At 32.2% G+C, this 25,596-nt stretch overlaps 3 protein-coding genes across 4 annotated transcripts; 1 reads left to right on the top strand and 2 right to left on the bottom strand.

Annotated features, from left to right (window-relative positions):
* Positions 1-1,713: 1,713 nt before the first annotated feature.
* LOC120090474 (uncharacterized) lies at positions 1,714-2,454 on the bottom strand. Its single transcript, XM_039048171.2, has one exon. It carries the CDS (start codon positions 2,419-2,421, stop codon positions 1,930-1,932), a length of 492 nt encoding a protein of 163 aa, XP_038904099.1. The 5' UTR covers positions 2,422-2,454; the 3' UTR covers positions 1,714-1,929.
* A 14,299-nt stretch (positions 2,455-16,753) lies between these two features.
* Positions 16,754-18,051, top strand: LOC120077324 (uncharacterized). Its single transcript, XM_039031206.2, has one exon. The coding sequence runs from the start codon at positions 17,106-17,108 to the stop codon at positions 17,784-17,786; it is 681 nt and encodes a 226-aa protein (XP_038887134.1). The 5' UTR covers positions 16,754-17,105; the 3' UTR covers positions 17,787-18,051.
* A 1,525-nt stretch (positions 18,052-19,576) lies between these two features.
* On the bottom strand, positions 19,577-25,066 carry LOC120069783 (magnesium transporter, putative (DUF803)). 2 transcript variants are annotated; one of them, XM_039021599.2, is made up of 14 exons: positions 24,659-25,066; positions 23,903-24,042; positions 23,392-23,479; positions 23,227-23,288; positions 23,004-23,089; positions 22,823-22,896; positions 21,959-22,061; positions 21,745-21,873; positions 21,545-21,644; positions 21,313-21,432; positions 20,628-20,718; positions 20,481-20,550; positions 20,062-20,158; positions 19,577-19,975 (listed from the first exon to the last, which is right to left on the bottom strand). In XM_039021599.2, the coding sequence occupies exons 2-14, from the start codon at positions 23,993-23,995 to the stop codon at positions 19,757-19,759; spliced, it is 1,332 nt and encodes a 443-aa protein (XP_038877527.1). In that variant the 5' UTR covers positions 23,996-24,042; positions 24,659-25,066; the 3' UTR covers positions 19,577-19,756. The 2 variants fall into 2 exon arrangements, with proteins under 2 accessions (XP_038877527.1, XP_038877538.1); XM_039021610.2 differs by lacking the exon at positions 23,903-24,042 and having other exon boundaries at positions 24,659-25,038.
* Between the last annotated feature and the right edge of the window lie 530 nt (positions 25,067-25,596).

Below are 25,596 nucleotides of genomic sequence, written 5' to 3'. Positions count from 1 at the left end.
CAATGTCAAACCCCCACAACTCTCCTCCATTGTAATCCTTTTCCCTTTCATTCCAAACGCCACCAAAACAAATCCAAACAGAGGCATTTTCCTACAATTTATAACAAAAATGTATTATATAATGTAGTTAAAGAAAAAAGTAAAATAAAAAAAAGAAACTAAAAAGAAAAAATTGGCCTGGTTGTCCACCCGACCGGGTACAAAATCGGGCCAAAAAATAGTGTTCGTACTTTTTTTGCGCCTGATCGGACTAGAGTTAACTCTACTAGGCCCTGGACCAATCCCAGCCCGGTTCCTATCTCGTACCTAGGAAGACCAGATGATTTCAATCAATTTATTTCATACCTAGTGAAGCCTAGTCGGGTATTAAACTTATTTCAACAATTATTTTGTATCTGGTGAAGCCTGATCGAATAATTTTAACTCATTTTCTTTCTACCAGGTGAATACCCGATGAATCCCGGTCGAGTATCTTAAAAAAAAAATTGCTCTTTTTTTATTATTATTTTTATATAAATATCAAATGCAGGGCATTATAAAACAAAAGAAACAATCAACAAAACAAGCATAAATACAAGCAAATAAATTCTAACATGGAAAATCAAACTTCAAAAAGGTAATTTATTTTTGTCAATTTTTCCAGAAATTATCGAACTACTGAATACATACAAAATGAAATACATACCTTCTTACGAAGTGTACAAAATTACAATTTCGTGAAATGCAAGTTTTGGACTTAACAAAAGACTTTTCGTTCTGGAAATAATTTGGTAAGAGAACTTCTTGTGGGGTTATAAACAAATCAAATTTGGTGGAGAATTTTTTGTGTTGGAATGTGAACATTTTCTTATCCATTGATTTTGGATAAATTAATTTTTTGTGAATAAATTTTTTAGGTGGAGAATTTTTTGTAAATTAATTTGATAGGTTAGTTGTTGAAATTGGGAGTGAGAATTTATAAGAGACATAAGAGTAATTGTACAACCAAAATTTTACATGCTTACATCATTTTCATCATCAAGGGTAAAAAAAACTTTGTTTTTCAAAAATAGATAAAAAAAATACAAAATCAAACTCTAAACAGGCTATTTTTATCAATTTTCCTCATTCTAACTATGGATTAGTGTCTAACTACGGATTAGTAAGTGCGACCTTAGTTCAATTTTATGTTTCTAACCTATTCGAAAGTCACGATTGTAATAGCTTGATTGTCATTGAAAAATGAAAAAGGAAGTAAATTGAAAGAAGCGAAGGAATTTGGTTCAAAATCTTAGTTTATTATCTTGGTTTTGCCATTTAATTTTAGTTACGTTTTTGCATTTTCTTTATTTCTTTATTTCATATTTTATGTCTCATAATTTCATTTCGAAAGTTCTTGATTTGGAAAATATATTTTTCATTAATGTCGACGAAATTTAAATTGTCATCTCAAACGTTGATAATTTCCACTTCACAAATAAAAAAGTATTTTTTAAAATATAAACTTCAATTCAAATGGAATCCAAAACCTTAAGTAGTTTCAATCCACAAAATTCAACTAGAAGCATGATTCCGTAAAAATCAAACTTTAAACTCAATCAATCCAATTTTATTTTAATCCAATCCAACTCAACTCTTACAATTTGGATGGAACTAGAGAGGTTAATCGAAAACCCTTAAACATAAGAGTAAAAAATATAAGACTATGAATACAAGATATATGCAAAAAAAAAATTATTGAAATAGTGTGTGAGTAACAATTCATTGAAGATGAAAAAAAAAAAAACAAAAAAATATATAAAAACATGGAGTAGAGTAATGTTTATGTTGCGAATTCGAACACAACATAGTAGATAAGTTATCAATTACCATCCCAAACGTCGATAATTTGATTTCCACTCCATAATCATTTGTATTTAAAAAAAAAAAAAAAAAAAAAAATCAGAGGGTTCAATGAAAAAGCAGTTCCTGGTGAGATCTATTAAGAGAGTTCTGCTTCTGCATCCTCATCTGTTGATGAAAATTTCTTATGAACAAATCAGCAACATGATCAATATCTTTTTCAAGACTGAACTCTTCTCCTGCTTTCTCCTTGGAATGCTTCACCATCTCAATCACAGACCCACTTGCTTCTGCTTCTGCTTCTGCTTCTGCTTCTGCGTCTGCTTCTGCTTCAGCTTCAGCTTCATATTGTTGGCACACCCCTGTTTCCTGCTCTGTTTCTGCTACTTGATCTTGAACTGCTTGTAACTGGGAATGTTGCTGTTGATGGTGATGAGTAGAGATTGTTGTTAAAGGAATAGAAGAAACCAAGAAGTTTGACTGGGCTAACAATGAGTAGACTATGAGACGAGCTTTAAGAGCACGGGCTTTCCTTTTCACCATACTTCTCAAAGCACTTCCCATCTGCTTCACCATGTTGCTCACTGATTCCTTCTTCATTTGGAAATATGGAAATATGGGTTTAAGAATTGGATGGTAATAAGTATATATATCCCAGAAAGAAATACAAAGAGTGGTGGTTAAGAAAAGCTAAGAGTAGGGTCCATTTCATTGTTTCAAACCCAATCAAATATTGACACGTCGCTCAATGGAAGCACAGCTTCATATCAATTGGAATAAGTTTGATACCAACAAACAAAAGCAAAAAAATTTAAAAGTGGAAGATAAGAAGAAGTGGCCTGTTTTTGTACTTTGCAAGGCAAAATATCTGTTATTGTTCATATTACTTGTATCCATACCAGTATTACTTTTTACGGTAAAAAAAAGAAAAAGTGAATTTTTTTTCGTAATTGGATATTTGGGTGAATTGCAAAAAGATGTGTGCAATCCAAAAAAAAAAAAGAAAAAGAAAAAGAAAAAAGAACTTGGCACGAGAAAATAGTTGGTTGAACGTTTGGATGGATTGTAATAAGATGGATGCAATCCATAATGCACCGATATCAATATGAACCTCTATCTACCTACAAATTGTTAATATAATTGGTCAGTTGCAAATATAGACATTAAACCCAAAGTATTAGCAGATATAACATAATGTTAAAAAAAATTGCAAATATGACTAAATTTAAATAGTCTATCAATGATAGACCATATTATTGGTAGAAGTCTATCCGTGTAGACCATATCTATATTTGCAATTTTTTTAAAATAATGTTATACACTTGGTTATTATTCCTAAAAATGTTACCAATTGTAATTACCCTAATATAATTGTATTAGTTGATGAATACTACCATACTGTTAAACGACTTTTTGGTAGTTTAGTGGATAAGATACTAATTATCATTTCAGTAGTTTACGAATGGCTCGATTTCCCACTCCCACATGTAGCACTAGAAACCAAAAAAAAAAAAAAATCCTATTCGTAGAAGATACTAGAAGAAAATGAATAAGGTTGAAGATTTTTGAATGGTTACTAACGCGTGAAATGAAAACCAATTTAAGAAATACTTCACACTTCATTAATCTTTTGATCGATAATATATAACTAAACACGTCCCATTGGGTTAGAATTAGAAAATGGTACAAAATGTGTTGCTCATAAGAAGATTAAAAAGAAAAGCTTCCTCATTAGAAAAAAGTTATAAGCTAAGTCAATGACTGTGAGAATAAAGTTGAGGTAAAAAAAAAAAGAATAAAGAGAGGAGAGTGGCATCATTTTACTACAACTTTAATCTAATTGGGAATAACTTTGATACAAATTACGAGGCTGTTGAAGAACTTTAGGAATTGAAAGGACTACAAAATAATTATATTAATAACAATAATTATGGACCATACATATTTAAAAGATATCTCTATTTTCGTAACATTACTCTAATCTTTGATAAATATTTCAAAATTATCTTTAGATATAAATTAGGACTTAGAATGAATGTGACAGTGATCAATTCAGTTTATGTTTCAAGGTACCGCGACATTGTACTAGATATCAATTTTTGAAAGATAAAGATTAATATTGTAATCTTGGAAAGAAAATGAAAATATATTTTTAAAACCAATGAGAAAGTTTGGAATTTTTTTTTATATAATTTAGGCTTAGTTCTAGGGTTGCTGTAACTTTTAAAATAATTGCTGGTGGTTGTGCTTTTAGAAAAATTAATTGTGTGAAGAAGTAAAATAGTATTTGGTAAAATTTAATTTTATGTTAAAAAAGTAGTTACGATGTTTAGTAAATTAATATTAAATTTGGGTAATCTAGTTATATGAACAAAAGTAGATTATAAGTACAATTATTTTTTTTATATTCATATTTAATTTATAATTTGTTATAATATAATTATTTGAATTTCAACTAATTTTATTTTTTTTATAAAATATTTTTTAAATAATTGTTATAATAAATTGAACCAATTAAAATTTAGAACAAATGTGAGAAAATAAATAAAAAAAATGATGAATTTGAGATGGATAAGGGAAGATCCCAAATTTTAATTTAAAAGTTCCATCCAATAGTTTTAACATGTTAGAACAAATTTAAAAGTGATTACGGATTGATAAATATAAGTTAACTAAAGCGTTTAAGTGGTTAAAGCTTATCATATAATTGCTTTTTACAATTGCAAAAGTAACCCGAAATGGAATGATAAAAGACTTAAGTGGAAGGAGAGGATGGTGTGATTAAAAGAAAATGCATTGGGATCAATTGCTAAGAAACAGTTGGTGGGTTTGAAAATGAAATAAGAGCTTTAGTTTTTTTGTTTTTTTTTTTTTTTTGTGGGGGTATAAATGACAAAAAGTGGATACAATTAAAAGAAAAGTGCTTTTAATATGATTAAAAGGAGTGTGTGTGTGAGTGGAGGGGCAACAAAAGTATACAAATTAAAAGGGTAGCCAAAATTAGTGAATTGGAGACTAATAAAGTGATAGTGGGCAGTGGGGTTGTGAATTATTGAGTGCAAATGGAAGCAAATAATAGGTGTGGTCTCATTGGATTGGAGAAGAGATACAAGAATTCTATGGTTGGAGAATACTTAATAAGAGAACAAATACTTTTCACAAAAATCTATTTTTAAAAAGAAAAAAAAAATGGTTTGCATCAAATCATTCTACTCTTCAATTGGATATAGTTATGTAAGTAAACGTGTCAGGTTCAAAGTCCGTTGTTGACTATATAAGAGAGAGATTCATAGTATATAAGGACAAATTATTATCTATACTGATATAAAACCTTTTTTAAAGATTTTAAAAGCAAGTCATGAGGATTTATGTCCAAGATGCATAATATCATGTTTGTTACCTATACATCTCGATTATGGCTAAGTTATGTTTTTTTTTTTATATTATTATTATGGATAAATTGAATTACTACTTTCTTTTTTTAGTTAAAAAATATGTGAAGATAGGGATTTAAATATCTAAATTTTTTTTTTTTATCGAGAGTACATGCTTAATTGATCGAAAAGAAAACTAGTAATTAATATTCGTATTGAGCACCATTCTTTTAAGTTTTTCATGCTTCTTATTGTAACTATTGTGTGATTAATAAAGAATGGCTTATTAATATGACTTTATTTGAGTTGATATTTACTCTTTTAAATTTTAACTATAAGTTAATTTCACTCTTTATTTCATTTAATGAGTTCTTAAATTGCGGACCCTACAATTTAGTATCTTCAATATCATGATTTTATTAAGGAAAATTATTTCAAATGGTAAAATTGATGAAAATATTTACAAGATATAACAATTTTTTTTAATTATCAATGATAGACGCTGATAGACTTCTATCAGTGATATTGATAGACATTGATAGAACTCTATCAGCGTCTATCATTGATAGTTCTAAAATTTAGTCATATTTTATAAATATTTTGGTTCATTTTTCTATATTTAAAAATAGTCCTTTTATTAACTTCTTACATTGTGAGCTCTATGACTAAATAAATTCTAAGACTAAACAATCACACTCTTTGCCTCAAATGCCACCTAGTGAACTAATAACAATTAGATTTGTATTCTCAACTATGTTATATATAACAATCAATATCTCATAATTAACGATATATCCACTAACATAACAAATAAAAAAAAGAAAAAACAAAACAAATTCATTTACCTTAAAATAATAAAATTATAGGGATGTGATTGATATCCATAAACTTTGGTCATGATTAAAAAGTTGTAATATTATGATACATTGATCTTTCATAAACGTTTCAAAATTATCCTTTGAAGTAGAAAGACCATTAGAACGTTAGACAAAAAGTCGACACATCTGAACGTTGTTCATTCAAACTTAATCCTGACAACTGTCTTAGTCATTGTTCATCCCTATCAACATCACACTATGTTGAGTTTATGAAAGATAAGGTTAGTAATTTTTCTTTTATAATTGAATCAAAATTATAGGGTAACTATTTGGCAATTATGAATCACATATGAAAAGAGGAGAAAATGATTGGTAAGTAGAAGAGAAGGAGTCACTCTCAATTTTACTTAATGTGGAAGGCATAGCACATCGCATAGCATAAGTTAAGGCATTAGATGAACATTCTCATTTACGTTACGTAGCATTCAGTAATTCCCTTTTTCTTAAGAAAGAGGGAATAGAAAGAGAATAGAAAGAATAGAGAAAGAAAATCTTTCAACATTCCTCTCATTGTTCTTTGTCCCCACCCACACTTTTCTTCTAAATTCACTCGATAACACTATACTTTCTTGTCTATGAATTCCACACTTCAAATAAACATCTTTATACAACTTTGACTTACAAGATTTAATTACGTTTGATAACGATTTTAATTTTAGTTTTTTATATTTAACATTATTGTTCGTTTCTTCTCAACTTTTTTCCGTAGTTTTTCACCTTGCTTAACCAATCATTTAGATTTTTAGTCCAATTTGAAAAATAAAGTAAAACCAAGGAGTCGTTTGACCCACTAAACTTTTTTTAGTTGGTGTAAACAATTTAAGTTAAATAATAAACACTCTTGAAAATTTGTACATTTATCGAGTAACCCCATCTTCTTATCTTTTTCTACTTTTTTTACATTTATCTATGAAAATTATCTTTCATTTTATCTTTACTTTTCACATTTATTGAAGGACTCCATATTACAATTCTACACCTCAAACTCAAACTCGCTAAATCCGGTCTTATTAACTTTACTCAGTGGGTCAAATGGCCCATAAGGTCTCGTTTAGTAACATTTTTGTTATTAGTTTTATGTTTTTGAAATTTATTTTCATTTAGTAACTTCACTCAGTAGATCAAACAGCCTATAAGGTTCTCATGTTTATTGAAGAAACACTTGAGTTTTTAGTCAAATTTAAAAACAAAAACAAGCTTTTGAAAACTACTTTTTTAGGTCATGTTTGGTAACCATTTTTGGGTTTTGGATTTTAGTTTTTAAAAATTAAGTGTATAAATGCACCTTCAGCCTCTAAATTTCTTGCATTCTTATCTAACTTTTTGCTATTGTTTTAAACAATCAAGCTAAATTTTCAAAAAGAAAACAAAAAAAGATACAAACAATTGTAAGGAATTGAGAGAAAGTAAGCTCTTTTTTTTAAAAAAAAAAAAAAAAAAATTAAGAGAAAGTAAGCTTAATTTTCAAAAAACCAAAACGATTATAAAATGGGACCTTAGTTGTTTAAATTTTGCTTGATTTTTTAAAACATTAGTTGAAAATGAATAATAACATAAAGAAATTTATAGGCTGAACTAATGCTTATAACCTTAATTTCAAAATCCAAAAACTAATAATGAACCCCTCATTTGGTAACCATTTCATTTTTTTGTTCTTGGGTTTTTGAAAATTAAGTCTATTTCCTCCCAATTTCTTATAATAATTTGCATTTTTCTTAAATACAATGGTTGAATTCTTAGCCAAATTTCAAAAACAAAACAAGTTTTTAAAAACTATTTTTTGTTAATTTGGTTTCATTTTTCAAACCATTGATAAAAAGTAAATAACAAATGAAAAAACTTGGAAGTTGGAGTAGTGTCTATAAGTTTAATTTAAAAAACAAAAACAAAAAATCAAATGATTGTCAAAAAGGGCCAAAATGTTTACAAAACGGGGTCTATGTTTTTTAGTTTTTAAAACATGGTTGGATTTTTTTTAAAAAAAAATATTGATAAAAGGTGGATAATAAAATTTTAAAATTAATAGAAAATAGGATTTATAAGTTTAGTTTTCAAAAATTTAAAACTAAAAAACAAATGGATATAAGAATTAAAGATAAATTTTTTATAAAAATGGGAAAAGTGAAGTCAAGATTAGGTGTATGTATGGGAGGGCCATTCACATCAACATTTAACCTGGGATATTTATAATAGAGAGTAAAATAAGGGAAAAATCTAAAAAATATATCACCTCTTTAAAATATTTGTAAATATAGAAGTGTAGTGTTGACTAGTCAATTTTTATTTTTTTTAATTTTTAATTTCGTTCTCTTTTATCTTGCTTGTTGTACATCTTTTCTTTTCTTTCTTTTCTTTTTTTTCCTTTCTTTCTTTTCTTTCGTTTTTGCTTCTTTCATTTCTTTGTTTTATATTTTTTATTTTCTTTCATTTATTCTGTTTTTGCTTCTTTCCTTTCTTTTTTTAATTTTCTTTTTTTTTTCGGGTTTTTTGTTTCAATTTTTGTTTATTCTCTTTTTTTATTTTCTTTTCCGATTTTTGCTTCTTCCTTTTTTTTTTATAAAAAATTTTCTTTCATTTCCTTCTTATTCCCTTTTTTTTTCTTTTTTATTTTCTTTCCTTTCTTCGATCTTTGCTTCTTCTTCTTTTTTTTTTTAATTTTTTAATTTTCTTTTTTCTCCAATTTTTGCTTATCCCCTTTCTTTTATTTTTTATTTTTTTTTATTTTCTCTCATTTTTACTTCTTCCCTTTTTTTTTAATTTTATTTTGTTTTTCCAATTTTTACTTCTTCTCTCTTTCTTTCTTTCTTTTTTTTAGTTTTCTTTCCTTTATCCAGTTTTTGCTTCTTCTTTTTTCCTAAGAGTATCCAATTAATAAGTGGCTTAACACCAACAAGCCAATCATCAAATTTGATTATTATAAAGGAACATTAAATATAAATAACAATGAAAACGGATATGAAAGGAACTACTTTTTTTCCACCACCATTTTTAGAAACATTTCTTAAATGGTTGAAATAAGAAATGAGAATAGTTATTAAACAAGTTTATTTCTCAAAAAAATGAGAAAAGTAAATGATATCAAACAGGCTAATAGTTTTTTTTTTCTTTTGATAGAACTTTAAATGTATTAAACTTGAAAAAAAGGCATAGATGACCCAAAATGAATGGCACAAATTGTGTTTGTGTATTTATGTACCGTAATTTTGTGTATTGATAATAACAATTACTAGCAATATTAGTTATAGAACTTAGGTAGATATCAGTCATATTCATGTATTAGTGATATCGAATTTAGGTAGATATCAGTTGTAGAAGTCTATTAGTGATAAAAGTTCATTATTGATAATCATAATAAAAGTTTCTCAATAATAACCACTGGTAGCTTTGAGTGTGAATATTTCAAAATTAATAGTCGCTAGTGAAAGTCTATTAGTGATGACCACTAATATTTTCTATTGTTGATAGCTTAATCTTTGATGATTTTTTTTCACAACTTAATCTTTGATGATTTTTTTCATAGTTAATATCCACTTATAGAAATCTACCATTGATAGTCAACTTAGTGAATTTAATTAATAAAGTTGAATCTCGAACTAAAGTGTAACTGGAACGCTTAGAAGTTATCACTAATAGCATGTTATCAGTGATAGTAGCTATCAAGATGACATGTTATTTGATGGTAAATTGGAATGACAAAAGTTATATGTGTAACATTTTATCAATGATAGAAGTTATCACCAATAGCTATGGTGTAAATGATATCAGTGATATCGATGATAGAATTTAGGTGATATCCATATATTGATGATATCAATGATATAAAAGTTAATTCCATTTGATGAAAGTCTATCATTGATAGCCACTGCTAAAAGTTATCAGTGATAGCCACTGATTGAAGCTATCAATGATAGCCATAGCTATCAGTGATATCTGTATATCAGTATTATGACTTAGGTATATATCAATAAATTGAATGATATTAACGATATTGGTGATATGGCTTAGGTAAATATCAGAGATAGTCACTTATAGATCTCTTATTGATAGATTTCACTTATAGATCTCTTATTGATAGACTTCTATCACTTATACTTTAAATGTTAATCTTTGAAAGATGATAGTTTTCTTTCAAAAGTTGATAACTACTTATAAAAGTCTATCATCAATACACACCAATAGCCTTAGGTGTTAATATTTCAAGTTTGATTACAATTGACCAAAGTGTATGAATGATAGCAAATTGAAAAGTGATATTTCAAGTGTTACTATTTTAAAGTTGTATTAATATTTGTCAAATTGAAAACTATCCCTGATAGCAGCTATCAATGATGACAACTAATAGTAGCTATCAGTAAAGATGTACACGAGGCGGGGTAGGGTCCAGAATGTCATTTTCTATATTTATTTCCTCTGGTATTTTATTCTTAAAATATTTAAGTTGTCTTACTTTCTATATTCTATATTTATTTCGTCTAGTCTTTGTATTATTAAAGTATTTAATTGACTTACATTTTTTTTCTTAAACTATTATTATTTTGAGTTAAAAAAGGATGTATACAAATTTAGATTAATTTACAAGTTTGGTCCCTATATTTTTAGCTTTATGTCAAATAAATCTTTAAATATTATAAAGATCTAATAGGTTTTCAATTTTTTTTGGGTCTAAAGCTATATTTGATAACTATTTTGTTTTTAATTTTTATTTTAAGAAAATTTTGCTTACAAACACACTTTTTTCTTATATATTTTTTTTTTTTGTTGAAGGTTGTCCAAGATAAGACCTAGAGCCCACAAGATACTAAAAAAGAGTAAAGAGAGCACGAGTCCCGAAAGAGAAAGAGAAATGGTGTGAAATGGTCATTTCAAGCCATTGATTTTGAAAAATGAGATATTTAAAGATTTTGTATCCATTAGATCTTATCAAATATTGAATTTAATATTCAAATTATAGTTTACAAATTTACAACGGTATCTTATCCTTTTTTAGAAAAATCTATTATCTTTCCAATTTTTAGATTTAAATATAGCCTAACTTCTCCCAATTGTTTTATGAGAAGCTCTTGAGCCATATTAATGGAGCTCTTATCCATATTTATATATGTAAGATGTACATTTTTAATAAAAAAATATGTATTTCTTTTCAATTGGACATGGTACTATTGACATTTAAATAAGGTAGTGTTGTGGCTCATGGTTTCCTAATTTTCAAAAGAACCTAGTCACGATTGTGGATTGGAAGAAAGTTTTTGGTTTTGTGGTTTCTTCAACAAAGGTATATCATAATCATACTATCTTGTTTTAATTTTATCGTCTTACATTGTTTTTTTTCTTCTCCCTTTCTTCTATGGTTGTTTATAATAAAGTCTTTTCATCTAACCCATGATTAATTTATGTTTTCATTTTTTTCACTTCTCATTTACACTATATTGGTTATCGTAAGCAACACAAATACAAGGAATAAATATCACAATTTTCATATAACTTTGACACTAACTTTCATTTCCAACATATATGTAGATTTTTAGTATAGAGTATTTGTGTGGGTCAATTCATGGTTTTTTTTAATACATATTATTTACATTATCTGAATGACTCAATCTTATATCAATTTTAGCTATTACAATATAGTATAAGGTGTGACAAAATAAGATGAAAATTCTAGTTACTACAAGGTATTTGCATGACAAAAAAGATCGAGAATATGATAGTATAATTTAATTGTTTGTGAATAGAAGGTATATGTGGGACTTAGTATGAGACACATTGTGAGAGTGGATAGGTAGAAGGTATTTGATAGTTATTTTGAATATAAGGTATTTGCATATTTCAGGTCTAAATTTTGAGTTATTAATTATCATTAAATATTTTTTATGATTAAGGTTAATTTGTGGGTGAAAATCAAAGGTCTAAATTTTCTATTTTTAACCATTAATTTTTAATTATGTTTATTTTAGATCATGTATCTCTAGGTTAGTTTTGATTGTGTGATATTATTTTAGATGTTTTTTTTTTAGGATTAAAGTTAGATCTTTTGTGGTTATGTTTATTAGATTATCAGATTTTTTTCAAAATCCAACATAATTATAGGGATTAGATTTTTTGTGGTTTGTCAATCCAGCATAATGATAGGCCTCCAATTATGTTGCAATATCAAAAAAGAAAGAATAAAAGAGATAAAGGGAAGTCGATGGTTGAGTCAGTTAAGGAAGTTGGAGGACCACATCTAAACTACTTTTAGTTCTATTGGGAGAAGAGAAGGAGGGAAGTCTGAATATTTGGAGTGAGGAAGGATAACTCTCGAGAGAGGGAGTTCAGTGGTCTCTATTGTGTAGAATTCGTCGTAATGTGTCGTTCATCATCTACTTCTTTTACTAAGCGATCGAGTAGCAGAGCCCAACGATCGTGTAGCATTTGTTAGGCAATCGTATAGTATTTGGTAAGCGATTGTGTAGTATCTAGTAAGTGATCACGGGGTGTTTTGTAAGCAATCGACTAGTATTACTCAGCGATCGTGTAGAGACTGTAAGCAATCATATAGAGTTCTGTAAACGATCGTTTAGAGTTTGATAAGTGATTGTCTAGTCTTTGTTTGACTCATATCGTTTAATAAAGAACTCGTTCATCATTTAGTTGCTATTCCGGGAGATTGTAACAACTCGTTACGATAATAAAGTCTTTTAAAGATCATAGTTCTAAAACATTAGTATCAGAGCAACCACCTGGGCAAGCATGATTCAGAAACGTTTCGAAGAGAAACTGGAGTTATTAGACCAAGAGATCTCTGGATTCAGAGTCGAAATGCAGAAATTGTAAATCATAGAGGAGAATTTGGTGTCGTTAGCAAAGAGCATTGAGAGATTGGGATTGCAGACAGAGAAATATCAGCAAATGCTCATTTCTTATGTTACGAAAATGACCTAGGGAAAGGCAAAGGTGACGGAAGAGGTAGAAGGATGGAACACCCATAATGTGTGTGGAACAAATAGTTTGGTGAAAGCAATCGGTGAAGACGTGATTTGTGATCGAAGTAAATTCAAGAAATTAGAAATGTCGGTGTTTAACGGAAGTGATCCAAATGCGCGGTTATTCAGAGCATACCGCTATTTTCAAGTTCATAACTTGACTGAATCTGAGAAGATGACGGTGGCGGTTGTGAGTTTCGACGACACCGCATTAGACTGGTACCGATCGAAGGAAGGCATAGAGTTGTTCAAAGATTGGGAAGACTTGAAGAAAAGGATGTTAGTTCGATTCCGATCTTTAAGAGAGGGAACGATCTGTGGAAGATTCTTGGCTATTAAACAAGAGACGACTGTGGAGGCATATCGAAATCTGTTCGATAAGTTAGTAGTGTCGTTGTCTCATCTGCCGAATGAAGTTTTAGAGGAGAAATTCATGAACGGTTTGGCATCGTGGATAAAAGCTGAAGTTGAGTGCTGAGATCCCACCAGGTTAGCACAAATGATGTCGTTGGCACAGCGTGTTGAAGATAGAGAAAATGTGCGGGCCAAACCGGGACGAGCACGAACATACAGAGGTAAGATCCAAAATTTGAACTTTTCAAAATTTAATATAGAAAATATAAGTAAGATAGTAGGCGAAAGTGAGCCGAAGGAGGGAGGGAAGACCGAAGAGTCATTTTCGATAAGGACAGTCACGTTGCGAGAGACGTCGAACAACGATAACCAGAGAGAAATTCCAGCAAGAAGATTAACAGATGCTGAATTTCAGTCGAAAAGGGAAAAAGGGCTTTGTCTCCAGTGTGATGAAAAGTATACTGTTGGACATCGGTGCAAAGGGCGGGAGTTGAGAGAACTGAGATTATTGGTAGTGCAGGCGTCTGGTGAGGAATGAGAATTATATGAAGACGACAAAGTAAAGGAAGAGATGTTAGAATTGAATACATTGACGTTGAGAGAGAAAATTTTTCCTATTGCTGAACTTTCTATGAGCTTGGTTGTGGGATTGACGAACCCTCGAACAATGAAGATTAAAGGGGTAATCAAAGGAGAATCGGTGATGATATTGATAGATTATGGAGTTACACGTAACTTCATATCAGAGAGTCTAGCGAATCGTCTGCAGTTGAACATCACAGACACGACCAATTACAGAGTAGTTTGGGGATCATGAACCATAGTGCGAGGTAAAGGAGTATGCTGCGAAAATGTGGAAATAAGGCTGGGTGATTGGAGAGTGTGTGATAGTTTTCTGCCGTTGGAGCTAGGGAATAAAGGAGATAAAGGAAGTCGGTTAAGGAGGTTGGAGGACCACAACCAAACTACTTTCAGTTTTGTTGGGAGAAGTTGAAGTTTAAAAGAAGAAAGAAACCGGAAGAGAAAGAGGGAAGTCTTAATATCTGGAGTGAGGAAATAGACCTCTCTCTCGGGGGAATTCAGTAGTCTCTATTGTGTAGAATTCGTCATAGTGTGTCATTCATCGTCTACCTCTTTTACTAAGCGATCGGCTAGTAGAGCCCAACGATCGTGTAGCATTTGGTAGGCGGTCATATAGTATTTGGTAAGCGATCGTGTAGTATCTAGTAAGCGATCGTGGGGTGTTTTGTAAGCGATCGACTAGTATTACTCAGCGATCGTGTAGAGACTGTAAGCGACCATATAAAGTTCTGTAAACGATCGTTTAGAGTTTGATAAGCCATCGTCTAGTCTTTGTTTGACTCATATCGTTTAATAAAGAATTCGTTCATCGTTTTGTTGCTATTCCAGGAGATTGTACCAACTCATTACAATAATAAAGTCTTTTAAAGATCAGAGTTCTAACATTATGTTTATTTTAGATTATGTATCTCTAGGTTAGTTTTGATTGTGTGATATTATTTTAGATGTTATTTTTTTAGGATTAAGGTTAGATTTTTTGTGGTTATGTTTATTAGATTATCATATTTTTGCAAACTCTAGCATAATTATAGGGATTAGGTTGTAGGGTTTTTTTTTGTCCATTATTAAAATTTAATTAGTATCATAATTAGTCATTCGACCATTTTCACAAAAAAAAAAAATGTTTGGTCATATTTCGAAAACGTTATTTCTATTTTGGTCATTTATCCAATTGTCCCAAACAGAAATGTATCAATCAAGAAATAACTAAGTCAGGTCTAAATTGACACCTTGCAACCTTGAGCCCAGAAATGCACCATTGTTGCCACATGTAACCTTAGTTGTGTGTTATAGGACCGACTTATAAATAGCCTCACTCAACCTAGGGAAAGTAAGCAATCCCTAAATGAGAGACCAGAGTTTATTTCTTTGTATGCTTAGTTGAATTAGTTACTATTTGTATTAAATTAAGCATCGGAGTGCAATTAGCTTAACATTACACCAGACTAGTGCAAGGATCTTTTATGCATGTCAACTCAGAATATCTTGAGACCAAAATAGGAAGAAATAGGTTGGAGATTAAGACGACTAAGTTTTTTAAATTTTGATTTTGTTTTTAAAAATTGGTTTAGAATTCCAATGTGTTTTTAAGAAATGTGAATAATCTACCCAAAGTTGAAAGTTTTTTTTGCATGGGTGGGGGCTTAAATCAAACCTTTGAGTTTAATAATTAATGTCTCATTCACTGAGTTATGTTTAGATTGATCATAAAATTAGAAGTTTAATATCCTATTAGACACACAATTTAACTTTATGTTTAATAGATTTATTAATTTTAAAAGATATTGAACATGTCAAATATCCGTTGACTTTTTAAAGTTTATGATCCTATGTGAAGTTAATAATAATTTTAGTCCTAATTGTTTACTTTGCATATTGCATAAAAATCTAAGCAAACTTTGTGTGTTTTTTGGTAGTACGCAAACACATTCTTTAAGCTCAACTTACAAAGTAAAAAAACAAGAGACCCACGGAAAGAGTCATGAAGTTTGCTACGGTTAAGATGCCAAATTACTTCAAAAGTTTCATTTTTTTTATTTTAATTCAAACACGTAAAATATTACACGATCAAGTGGCGAATCATAACTTGAACCTATTCTCTCTAAATATTTTATTATTTCCATGATCCCTATTAACCACTAGACCGATCCATGATGTGAGAGGTTAAATGAAAGCATCTTAAAAGCATTACATCTCAAAAACATCTTTTATTACCACAATCTCACGATTACTAGATCTAGCATGTTAGTTTTTGTGATTGATCTGTAGTCATGGTCATAACATCTTCGAAGTGATCTCGATCAATTGGAAGTTTGAAAAATTTTCTTTACTACCTCTATCTGTTGTCAGATGTTAAATGAAAGAAGTATGTATCACTTAATATTTGACCACTAGCTAGACTGCAACTATTTTTTACAAGCCAATACCCAGAGAAATCACACGATATCACATGATAAACTAATTTCATTTCTTTTTCAAATTTCTTCCTTTTGTCGTGGTTGGGACTCGGGCTGAGCAGCCTAGCTAGCAAACAAGTATTAAAAATTCTCTCCCGAACAATGACACGAATTGGATGACTTAGATTTGTTTTAAACGTTCAAGGACCTGAGAAGAAACTTTGTAAATACAATGATGGAGTTGGACCATGTCCAAATAATAGGTTGGCTGGCCTAATAATGGAACACAAATGGTAATGTACCGTTGGAAAAAGGTATCTTTTTTTCTTTTTCACACAACAGCAATTTCCAAACAATTGCTTACTCTTTTCCATTGAAAAGGCCCCTCAACCTTTATTTTTCTTTGTAAAGTCTAATTTCTTTTCTAATTCAAAATACATATTATTAAACTAATGTAGAAGGAAAAGAGCATGGAGTTGGATTAGGAGCGGTGGTTGGATCTCAAATTTTCAAATAGAGGAGCGTTGCTTCCTCTGTCCTAATGAAGAAGCCACATCCACAACCTCTTCTATTTTCCTATAAAAATCCAACACAAGGTTTGGTGTTTCCCATCTCCCTCCTCTCCTGTTTCCTCCTCTTTTCGGGTTTTCTTTGCTTCTGCGAGGTCAACCTCGCAGGAACAAAGAAACCCAATCCCATTTTTAGGCTGAAAAATACAAAAGAAAAGAAAAATCTATCATGGGTCTCCAGTCCTCTGTAAGAGCCAAGAGGCTTTGGAATGTTTTGAAGGTGACACTTATTCTAATGGCAAGAAAAGGTTTGATCTCAAAGAGAAGGTTCATTATGGACATGAATTTAATGGTGAAGAGAGGGAAGTTGTTCAGAAAATCTGTTACCAATTACTTCATGTTCCATCACCACCACCACCACTCCAACGGCCGAGATATGACACGTGGCAGTTTCGGCATACAGGATTATGAGTTCTCTTGCAGCAACACTCCCATTAATCCTGTTTTTTCCCACACGTCAAAGCGCGGCACCAAGTACCATACTTACTTCCCCTGTATCAACCTTCCAGTGGAAATCGAAACAAGGCGGCAACAAGAAGAAGAAGAAAAAGAAGAGGAAGAAGATTCATACCCAGAAGCCAAGGCAGGCTGTTATCTACTTATGACTCCTGAGAACACATTAAATCACTTGCAGTATAATGCTTGTAGCTATGCTTTAAGTCCTGCAATGGAGGGGGCAAGCCCACTCGTTTCCCCATTTAATGTAAGGATATCCAACTATTCCTCCGAAGAGGACAATGAAATTAGCTGTGAAAGTGGACAAGTGGATAATCAGGCTGAGGAGTTCATCAAAAGGTTTTATGAACAGCTGAAGATGCAAAGACGCCTGCAGTTACTGCAATATAACTAATTTAAAGCTAATTCATTCCTCTTCCTGATGTGCGGTTTACAGAAATTCAACATGTTATTCTTTCATCAGTTATGACAACATAATAAATGTGTATGAAAAAGGTTTTTTTATGTGTACACCTGAACGTTGAACTGAGTTGAGGTTGATTTTTCACAGATGAGTTCTTTCCAAGTTTGGTTTCAGAAGATATTCTTGAAAGTGATAGCATTAATGGAGTGGTTTATACATAGTTCTCTCCTGTTTTAATGGAGCTTCAATTCAACAATTCCTCCACCTCTCGTTCCACCAACTCCCTCTCATTAAAATGTATCAATTTGTTTTTATACATTATAAGAAAAAAAATGAAGTTGTTTGTGCAATTTGTCGGGTAGATTGCAAAATCAAGGAGGTTTAAATTAGGCAAAGTTTCAATATCTGTTTTCTATCTTTCATCTACAGATATCTTTTAGTATAGAGAGGAAACTATCAGAATCACACTAGACAATTGTTATTTGTCACACCTTGATGGAAGTTACCTGTTGCAACTCAATTATGACTAGTTAAAATGTGAACAGGTTGTGTGCACTACTAGTGACTGCAATGACATTGTCAGAGGATATAGAATAAGAATACAATGGCACATTTCTAATGAAAGCTACAAAAGAAAAATGAATTTCCAGTTTCACTTGGTTGGGTTATTTGTTATATCTCACACCTCATAGCCAATGGTCCCACTTAATTGGGTCATAGTCATCAAGAACTTCTAGTCGTTGAAATATTGATATGATTAAATTTACCATAACATGGTATCAGAGTAGGAGTTCGTGTGTTTGAACTCATGTAATGTCATTTCCTCTCTAACTAATATTAATTTCCACTTGTTGGATCCTACTACAAATTCTAAAACCCACAAGTGAGAGAAATTGTTAAGATGATATAATTAAATTTACCATAATGTATAAGCTTAAGTTTTTAAGCTTAAGGTTCATTAATGATTTAACACATATCTAATTAACCTAATTACTTAAGCTTTGGAGTGGCTTAGTTGAATTGTGTTAATAGGGTACACGTGGATTATTCTTAATTTTAAAAATCTCACCCACAACGTCTATAAGACATGCATTTAGCATATCCTATTAGACACCCTAAACCAGCAGACAAAGAGGCCCCCCTTGGTTCACCTATCTAATAGCAAGACTTGCAATAAGTCCATCCGATCCACCAAAGAACCCCTTATTCTTGATATGTTAAAAGGTCACTGTTTCAATTAGCTGTGATCTCACTGTCTGTATATATTTTATACAGCATTATTGGGGGATGGTGTTTGTGTATGTGGGTTGGGAGGTATGGGCCACATATCATGATTCTGTAACACGTAAATAATTTTAATCAAGAAGACTTCCACTCAAGAAACGCGGATTTGATCTTTTCAATTACTGGTCGGTGGAATGTCCAAGAATTTCAAGAATTCCTATTTCCTCATTATAAAAAAAGAATTGAGTTCAAGATGGGCTCTCTAAACTGGTTGTTATCCTAAAGAAAATATACAACCAACTAAAGTTTGTTCTGTTGTACATGTTATATGCCACCTCTATCACATTATTGCTAAAAACTTTTAGATGTTATCATTATAGATTTTGCTTATTCCAAGTATCAAAGGTTAAAATTTATTTTATCTTGAACTCGAAAAGAAGGCATGGTCCTAGGAAGTTGGGAAAGGCATCTATCAATACGGCACTTTGACTTCTCTTCTAAAACAAGCCAGTAGTTTGGTAGGAGAGTCTAAAACCGTCTCTGGAGGGGGAGGGGGATGAGAAATAATATCTTGCTTTATAAGAAAAAATTGTTCTCCATAATATACAATATTGTCTGTTATAATTCTATGTAAGAACATGCTCAGTAACTGGTATATTGAATTCTAACTACTATATCTATAGAGAAAAGGCGTTGGTTTAATACTCCAAGCCAATTTTTCTTACTACTACTCCTATTCAAAGGTTTTGGGAGAAACCTATGTTTGTGTCGAGCACCTTCGTATCCTCATCCAATGAGATCTTACTCCAATCAGGCTTCCTCATGGAGAAAAACTTTGAGCGCTCAAACCCAGTTCCTCTAAAGCCAGTCATCCTTGATGACACCATAGGCATCACAAGTATTGCAGATGCATTGAGTGAATCTTCTCCAAAACCCAGAGAAAGTGCTAAAGCAGCCTGCACAAAGAATAACACGGCATATAGTTACTGTTTGAACCATCAACCAACGAAGCTTCTCAAATCAACAATGTTGACTCCAATACCTTCGCCTTGGCTACTACATCTGTAATCTTTAACAAGAATCCTTGTGAAAATGATCTAGCGTCCTTAGTTTCTAATTCTTTGGATGACACAATTAGTCTGCAAATGAAACATATGCACCAGAAATGAGTAAGGAGTTGCAGATCAAATGGCAGAAAATCTAAGCACTTCATCCATCAGAGAATTTTCATTGTCCGATACTTTATGTGTTCCATAAACTAAACCCTACAAGGAAACCTTTTTAATACCCTTGGTTGCTCACTGCTGAGAAATTCAAATTTAGAACTAACATTGCCCCCAGAAAAGAAAATGGTACAATACCAGATATCTTCATTATAGACAGAAGGGGTTCTGAACTCAAAATCCGTAAGATTTCTTGAAAAAACTAATGTCATATATGCATGCAAAATAATTGATGTACCTCTCTTCTTCTGATGTGAAGCTTGTCGACGTCCCAGAAACCAAAGATGAATTATCTTTGAAGTCACAGTCTGAAATTCATGTTCCAATCAAGCTCTCAGACTTGTAACATAATCCCCAAAAATACTTTGAACCTAAATTAAAATACCTCTCGGCTCATCAGGTGCTAGCAAAGAAATGCCTATGAAAACAGACATCATTCCTAGTATGAACATTGTTGTCCTCAAAGCATCAAGCACCTGTTTGGAAGATAATACGAAGCTAAGTTTGCTACCTAAATTGAATTCATAATTAAGGCATGGAGAGTATTAAAGTGCAACAGGAAGCATGACCTTGAAATCAAAGGTTAAAAAAGCGTATGATTAAACAATTCACACTTTTTTTACCGCTTTATACAAACAGTGAAATGGGAGGACTAATTTACAATACATGTTGGATGCCATAATAATTGTGTCAAGCAAAGGGGAAAAATTAAACATAACTTAGTTACTTGTTTAGTCATACAAGAAATCTGAATCTCATTCTTTAGGGTTAAGAAGGTGAAAAACAAAGAACAGTTATCTCAGCCCACAAAATGCTATAGGCATCTTGTATAAAAAACTGCTAGTTCCCATTTATGGTAGAAGCCAATTGATATAGCTTTGATCCAATGCTATGTACACCATTTTCCTAAGAATAGGCATGATATTTAGTAGCTTCACTAGGTCAACCAGTGTCATTCATGCGGTTCTCTTCATGTGTTTAGGCTCCAGAATTCCAACCCCACCCCCCCAAAAAAAACACCCAAAGAAAGTACATTCTTTAGGAAAGAGAGAGATAGAGAGAGAGAGAACCTGAAATTCTTTAAAGTATATAAAACCTGTACATATGGAGAAGAAAGTCCAAGCTATCTGAAACATGGGAACAATAAGGATTGCATCAAACAGGGAAAGTCCTTCGTTTAACCTGGCCATCTGTGGAATTAGATTAAAAAAAATCCATAACAGTTAAAGAAATGATGTTTACATCAAAATAATAATATGAAAACAATAAAGAAGGAAAAGTAGAGTCGTATAATGACCTTACCCAAAATCCAGCAGTACTGAGAAATAAAAGCAGTAAAGAGTATGTAAACCAGCTATGCAGCTGATAATCACTAGACATGGCCAATCTGAGCAGTATTGAGCTAAAACAGATAACTTGGTATCAGAAAGAGAAAGCAAAAAAGACTTATAAGTGGGTTCAGTACCTACTGAGAAAAAGGACAAAATAGTCGGCGAACTTACAGAGATTTGGCAAACAAGACCGAGCAAGAGCCTATTGCACCTGAAACTATAGCATAGGAAAATGGTAGTAGCATATGCCAATATGGTCTGAGATCTTGTCCAGAAACAGAAAGTAACAGTTCTCCCCTTCTGCATGTTTGTTCCATGGGGGATACTATTATCATCACAAAGCCTCATATAAAGTACGAAGGAAAGAATCCATTTTAATTCTAACCTATAGATTGAGTGATGTAAAGCAACAACCAAGATCAAAATTACGCAGTATAGAAGGAAAGTTATATTTCCATATTTCTCCACCAGCTGCTCTGGAGTGTACACTGAAAAGAGAAAACCAAATATGAACATTCATTACTTACAAGCAGATTAGATGAAATAAATGCATTGGATAAAAGTTTTCAGCACTACCACCCGGCTCTTAACCCTTCTCCCCATTCATTTTTATCATCTTAGTAGTGGTCACAAAAAATGCATCTCTGGTTAGTAACCTACTACATATTGGTTAACAATTCTAGGCTTAAATGCATCCAGTTCTCTATGTTAAGCCACCATACAACAAAATTTCATGGCACTTAAATATCAACCCCTAGAATCAGGGTCTAAACCACAGAACAATGACAATATAGGCCAAATTCCAAAAATGGCCTATCAGTAAAAAAAACATAATCGATGGTGTTATGAGGTTTTTTTAATTTATTAGTTTCTTTCTTGTAAAAACAACTTTCATTGAGATAAAAATGAAAGAATACACGGGCATACAAAAAAGAGCCCACAAAAAAGAGCCCTACTACACGACGGGACTCCAACTATACAAAATAGAATCTTTAGGATAGTTACAAAAGGTCTTCAAAATCGAAATTCAGAAGAAAACATGAAATCTAGCAAGGCACCACACTCATTATGATCCCTTTCAATCCCCCTAAACACACGATATTTATTAAATGATCATTTACCCTTCCCCCTTATCATAGAAGCTTCTTCAATGAAAACTCAAATAGACATTCTTGGCATTTCACGTAGAAGAACAAGCCACTAAAACTTGAAAGTTGAAAGATAAATAAATCAAAAGCATGGCATCTACCAGGGGACTGATGGTTGCCAAAAGCAACTAGAAAAACGTTTCCAAGAACAATAAAAGCAGTGGCAACCATTACCCTGCAAAAAAGCAATACAGTCCTTCACCATTAGAAACAATAACGATGATGACATGTTACGTGAGCCTTCATGGTTACAAAGACGTGCGATTACAGATATTTACATACTTAACAGTAACCATCTTGTGGAGTACAAAGTATGCAAAAGCAATATTGGACACAAACTGAACGGATCCAAGTGCTGCAAGAAGAGACTGCAGGGTAGGAGTGGGGGAGAAGGAGAAGGAGAAGGGAGAAGACAAGTAAAATTAGAAAAAGTGGAACAGAAAGTGACTTACCAATGATATGAATATACTCAAATTGTGAAATGGGATAAAGTATTTCTACCAACCTGGGCAGCATATCCAAAGGAAATAAAATTGAGGCAATTTCCAAGAATGAAAAATGTAATACCTGTACATAAAAACGTATAAGTTAAGTTATAACGAAGGCCTTAGGTACCAAATGTAGTCTTCTTCCAGAAAAAGTATAACATGTACACCAGAAAATGACTTACCAACTCTCCAAGTCTGGAAGTAGATAATGGGCTTCAATGGAGTCTTTCCACTAGAACCATTGTTTTCTAGCATAGAATGCTTCTCTCTCTGCAAGAGTAAATTCTTTACAAACCACAGTACATATAATAATGATGCCAAATAGAATACTTGAAACCCAGATATCCCGAACACACTTCTGATAAAAAGTGATGGACAAACGAAGTATAACTGAGTCCAACTAGTTAAGAAACTCGGAAGTTTGATGGGCTATTACTTACCAAACAAATTAGGGAAACAGGTTTACAACTTTGAAAAAGTGATATACTTTTTATTTTCTTTTGAAATGAAATATGCCACTTATATTTTATGATGCATGACACATTGACACCAGCCACGAATAGCATGACTGTATTGCATCCTCAAGAAAAATGTGGATAAGAAATGTTTTCTACAGAGAAAACAGCAATAACAATGGGTGAAGAGTACTTAGCCCAGAGTAGAGCAAGAGTAAGAAAAGAGATCTCTGCCAACCTCGTTATGGCCTAATTTAAGAAGGTTCGTCCCAAAGTTGATGGCAATGCTGCCAAAGAGGTTGATGACAGCTCCAATAACCCACTCCCCCATAAATTAAAGAGGTATAAGCGAATCAGCATACAGCTGAATATCCCAGCCTGTCGTTGAAAAGCAGCAGAGAAGTAAATGACCAAACGACAAAAAAGTGAGGCAGTGTCAATTGCTCATGAGGCTAAGCATAGAACAAGCTCAAAAGGAGAATCACGAGTACGTGTTAATGGATTGAAAGAACCTAAAATTTCGAGCAGATATCTAAATTTCGACCAATTGAGCAAAAAGCAGAATCTCGATTTCAAAATGGAACAGAATAATTTCGGAACATAATACTCCCCTGCGACCCGGGCAGGAAGGTCTTTTAACATAAACGCACAGACAACTGTTACAGCTTACAGTCTTGAACAAATTCAGAAACAAAAACGGACCTAGAGAGAGTAATTTGGGCGACATCCAGCAATGTAAATGGAGTAAAACTGAAAATGTTAACAAAAGGAGGAGAAAAGAAACAGGCAACAAAGAAGTAAAGATGATAGAGGCATCAAGGAAACTAGGGATGAGAAGGGTCAATCAAGTTACTGATCAAGATCTGAAGCCAAAACTATGGATCTAAATCCAAAGAGTCAAATAGAAGGAAAGAAAAAGTAAAACTGATCAAAAATAAAAATGAAGAAAGATTAAAGAAAAGCAAGAATTGAGAGGTGGGTGGCGAGGGTTTACCTGTGAGAAGATCCGTGAGTGGAGATGGAGCGCAGTTGAGATCAAGTTCCAATCGAAGAGAGGAAGTGTGGCATTGAGAAGAAATATAATGGAGAATGTAGGAAGAATGGGAGGGAGGAATTGGGTGTGAGTAGCTTCCCTCCCAAGGGAATTCGGAGTTTAGAGAGAAGAGGAAACTGCCGTACTCCGTCGCCGTCGTGAGAGGGCGGAGAGAAAGAAGGCGTGATGAAGAAAAGTGAAAAAAAGGAGAAGAAGGGAAGTTGTGCGGTCAATTAGAGATGAAGGGGAGAGAATACTGACTGATTCTGTGTGTGAGGATTGTGAACAAAGCCATGGCCGCGCCCGGCGTACTTAACTGTCACCACCTGTCGGTCAAGATGGATCGGGTAAGCTCCGGACTACATTAATAACGAGGGACCATGGTATTATGAGTTTAATATCGACCCAAGGTAAAACCACATCTAAAAAAAAATCATAAAAGATAAAAAAAAAAAAAAAAAGAGTAAGAAACAAAATGTGGTTAACGTTAGTATAAATTATAACGAGAAGCTTAGGCTTTCAATTAGAGTGGATTGAGTGGACTATAATAGCCCAATCATCGTTATTTCATACGACTAGTTTCGATAACCAACTCTGATAACCAGTTATACGACGAACTCTAGTGATCACTCTAAAGGCTAACTCTAGCGAATACCACCTCTAGTGTCTAGCTCCGATGATTCCTTCTATTGACCAACTTCGATAATCACTTCAAGCATCCAACTCTAGCCAAGACCACATCCGAAGTCCAATTTCAACAACTGCCAAGTTCGACGGTCACCTCTAGCGACCATTTGTGTGACAAACTTTGATGGCTAACTCAAATAATCACTCTAGCGACCAATTCTAGTGAAGACCAACTTCGACCCCCCAATTTCAGTGACGAAGCTTTGATGACT

Source organism: Benincasa hispida, chromosome 1, assembly GCF_027475165.1.
Source record: "Benincasa hispida cultivar pf3 chromosome 1, pf3_genome.v1.1, whole genome shotgun sequence".
In the NCBI taxonomy this organism is placed as follows: Eukaryota; Viridiplantae; Streptophyta; class Magnoliopsida; order Cucurbitales; family Cucurbitaceae; genus Benincasa; species Benincasa hispida.
Note: the sequence above shows the minus strand (reverse complement) of the source record. Positions and strands in the feature narration are given on the sequence as shown.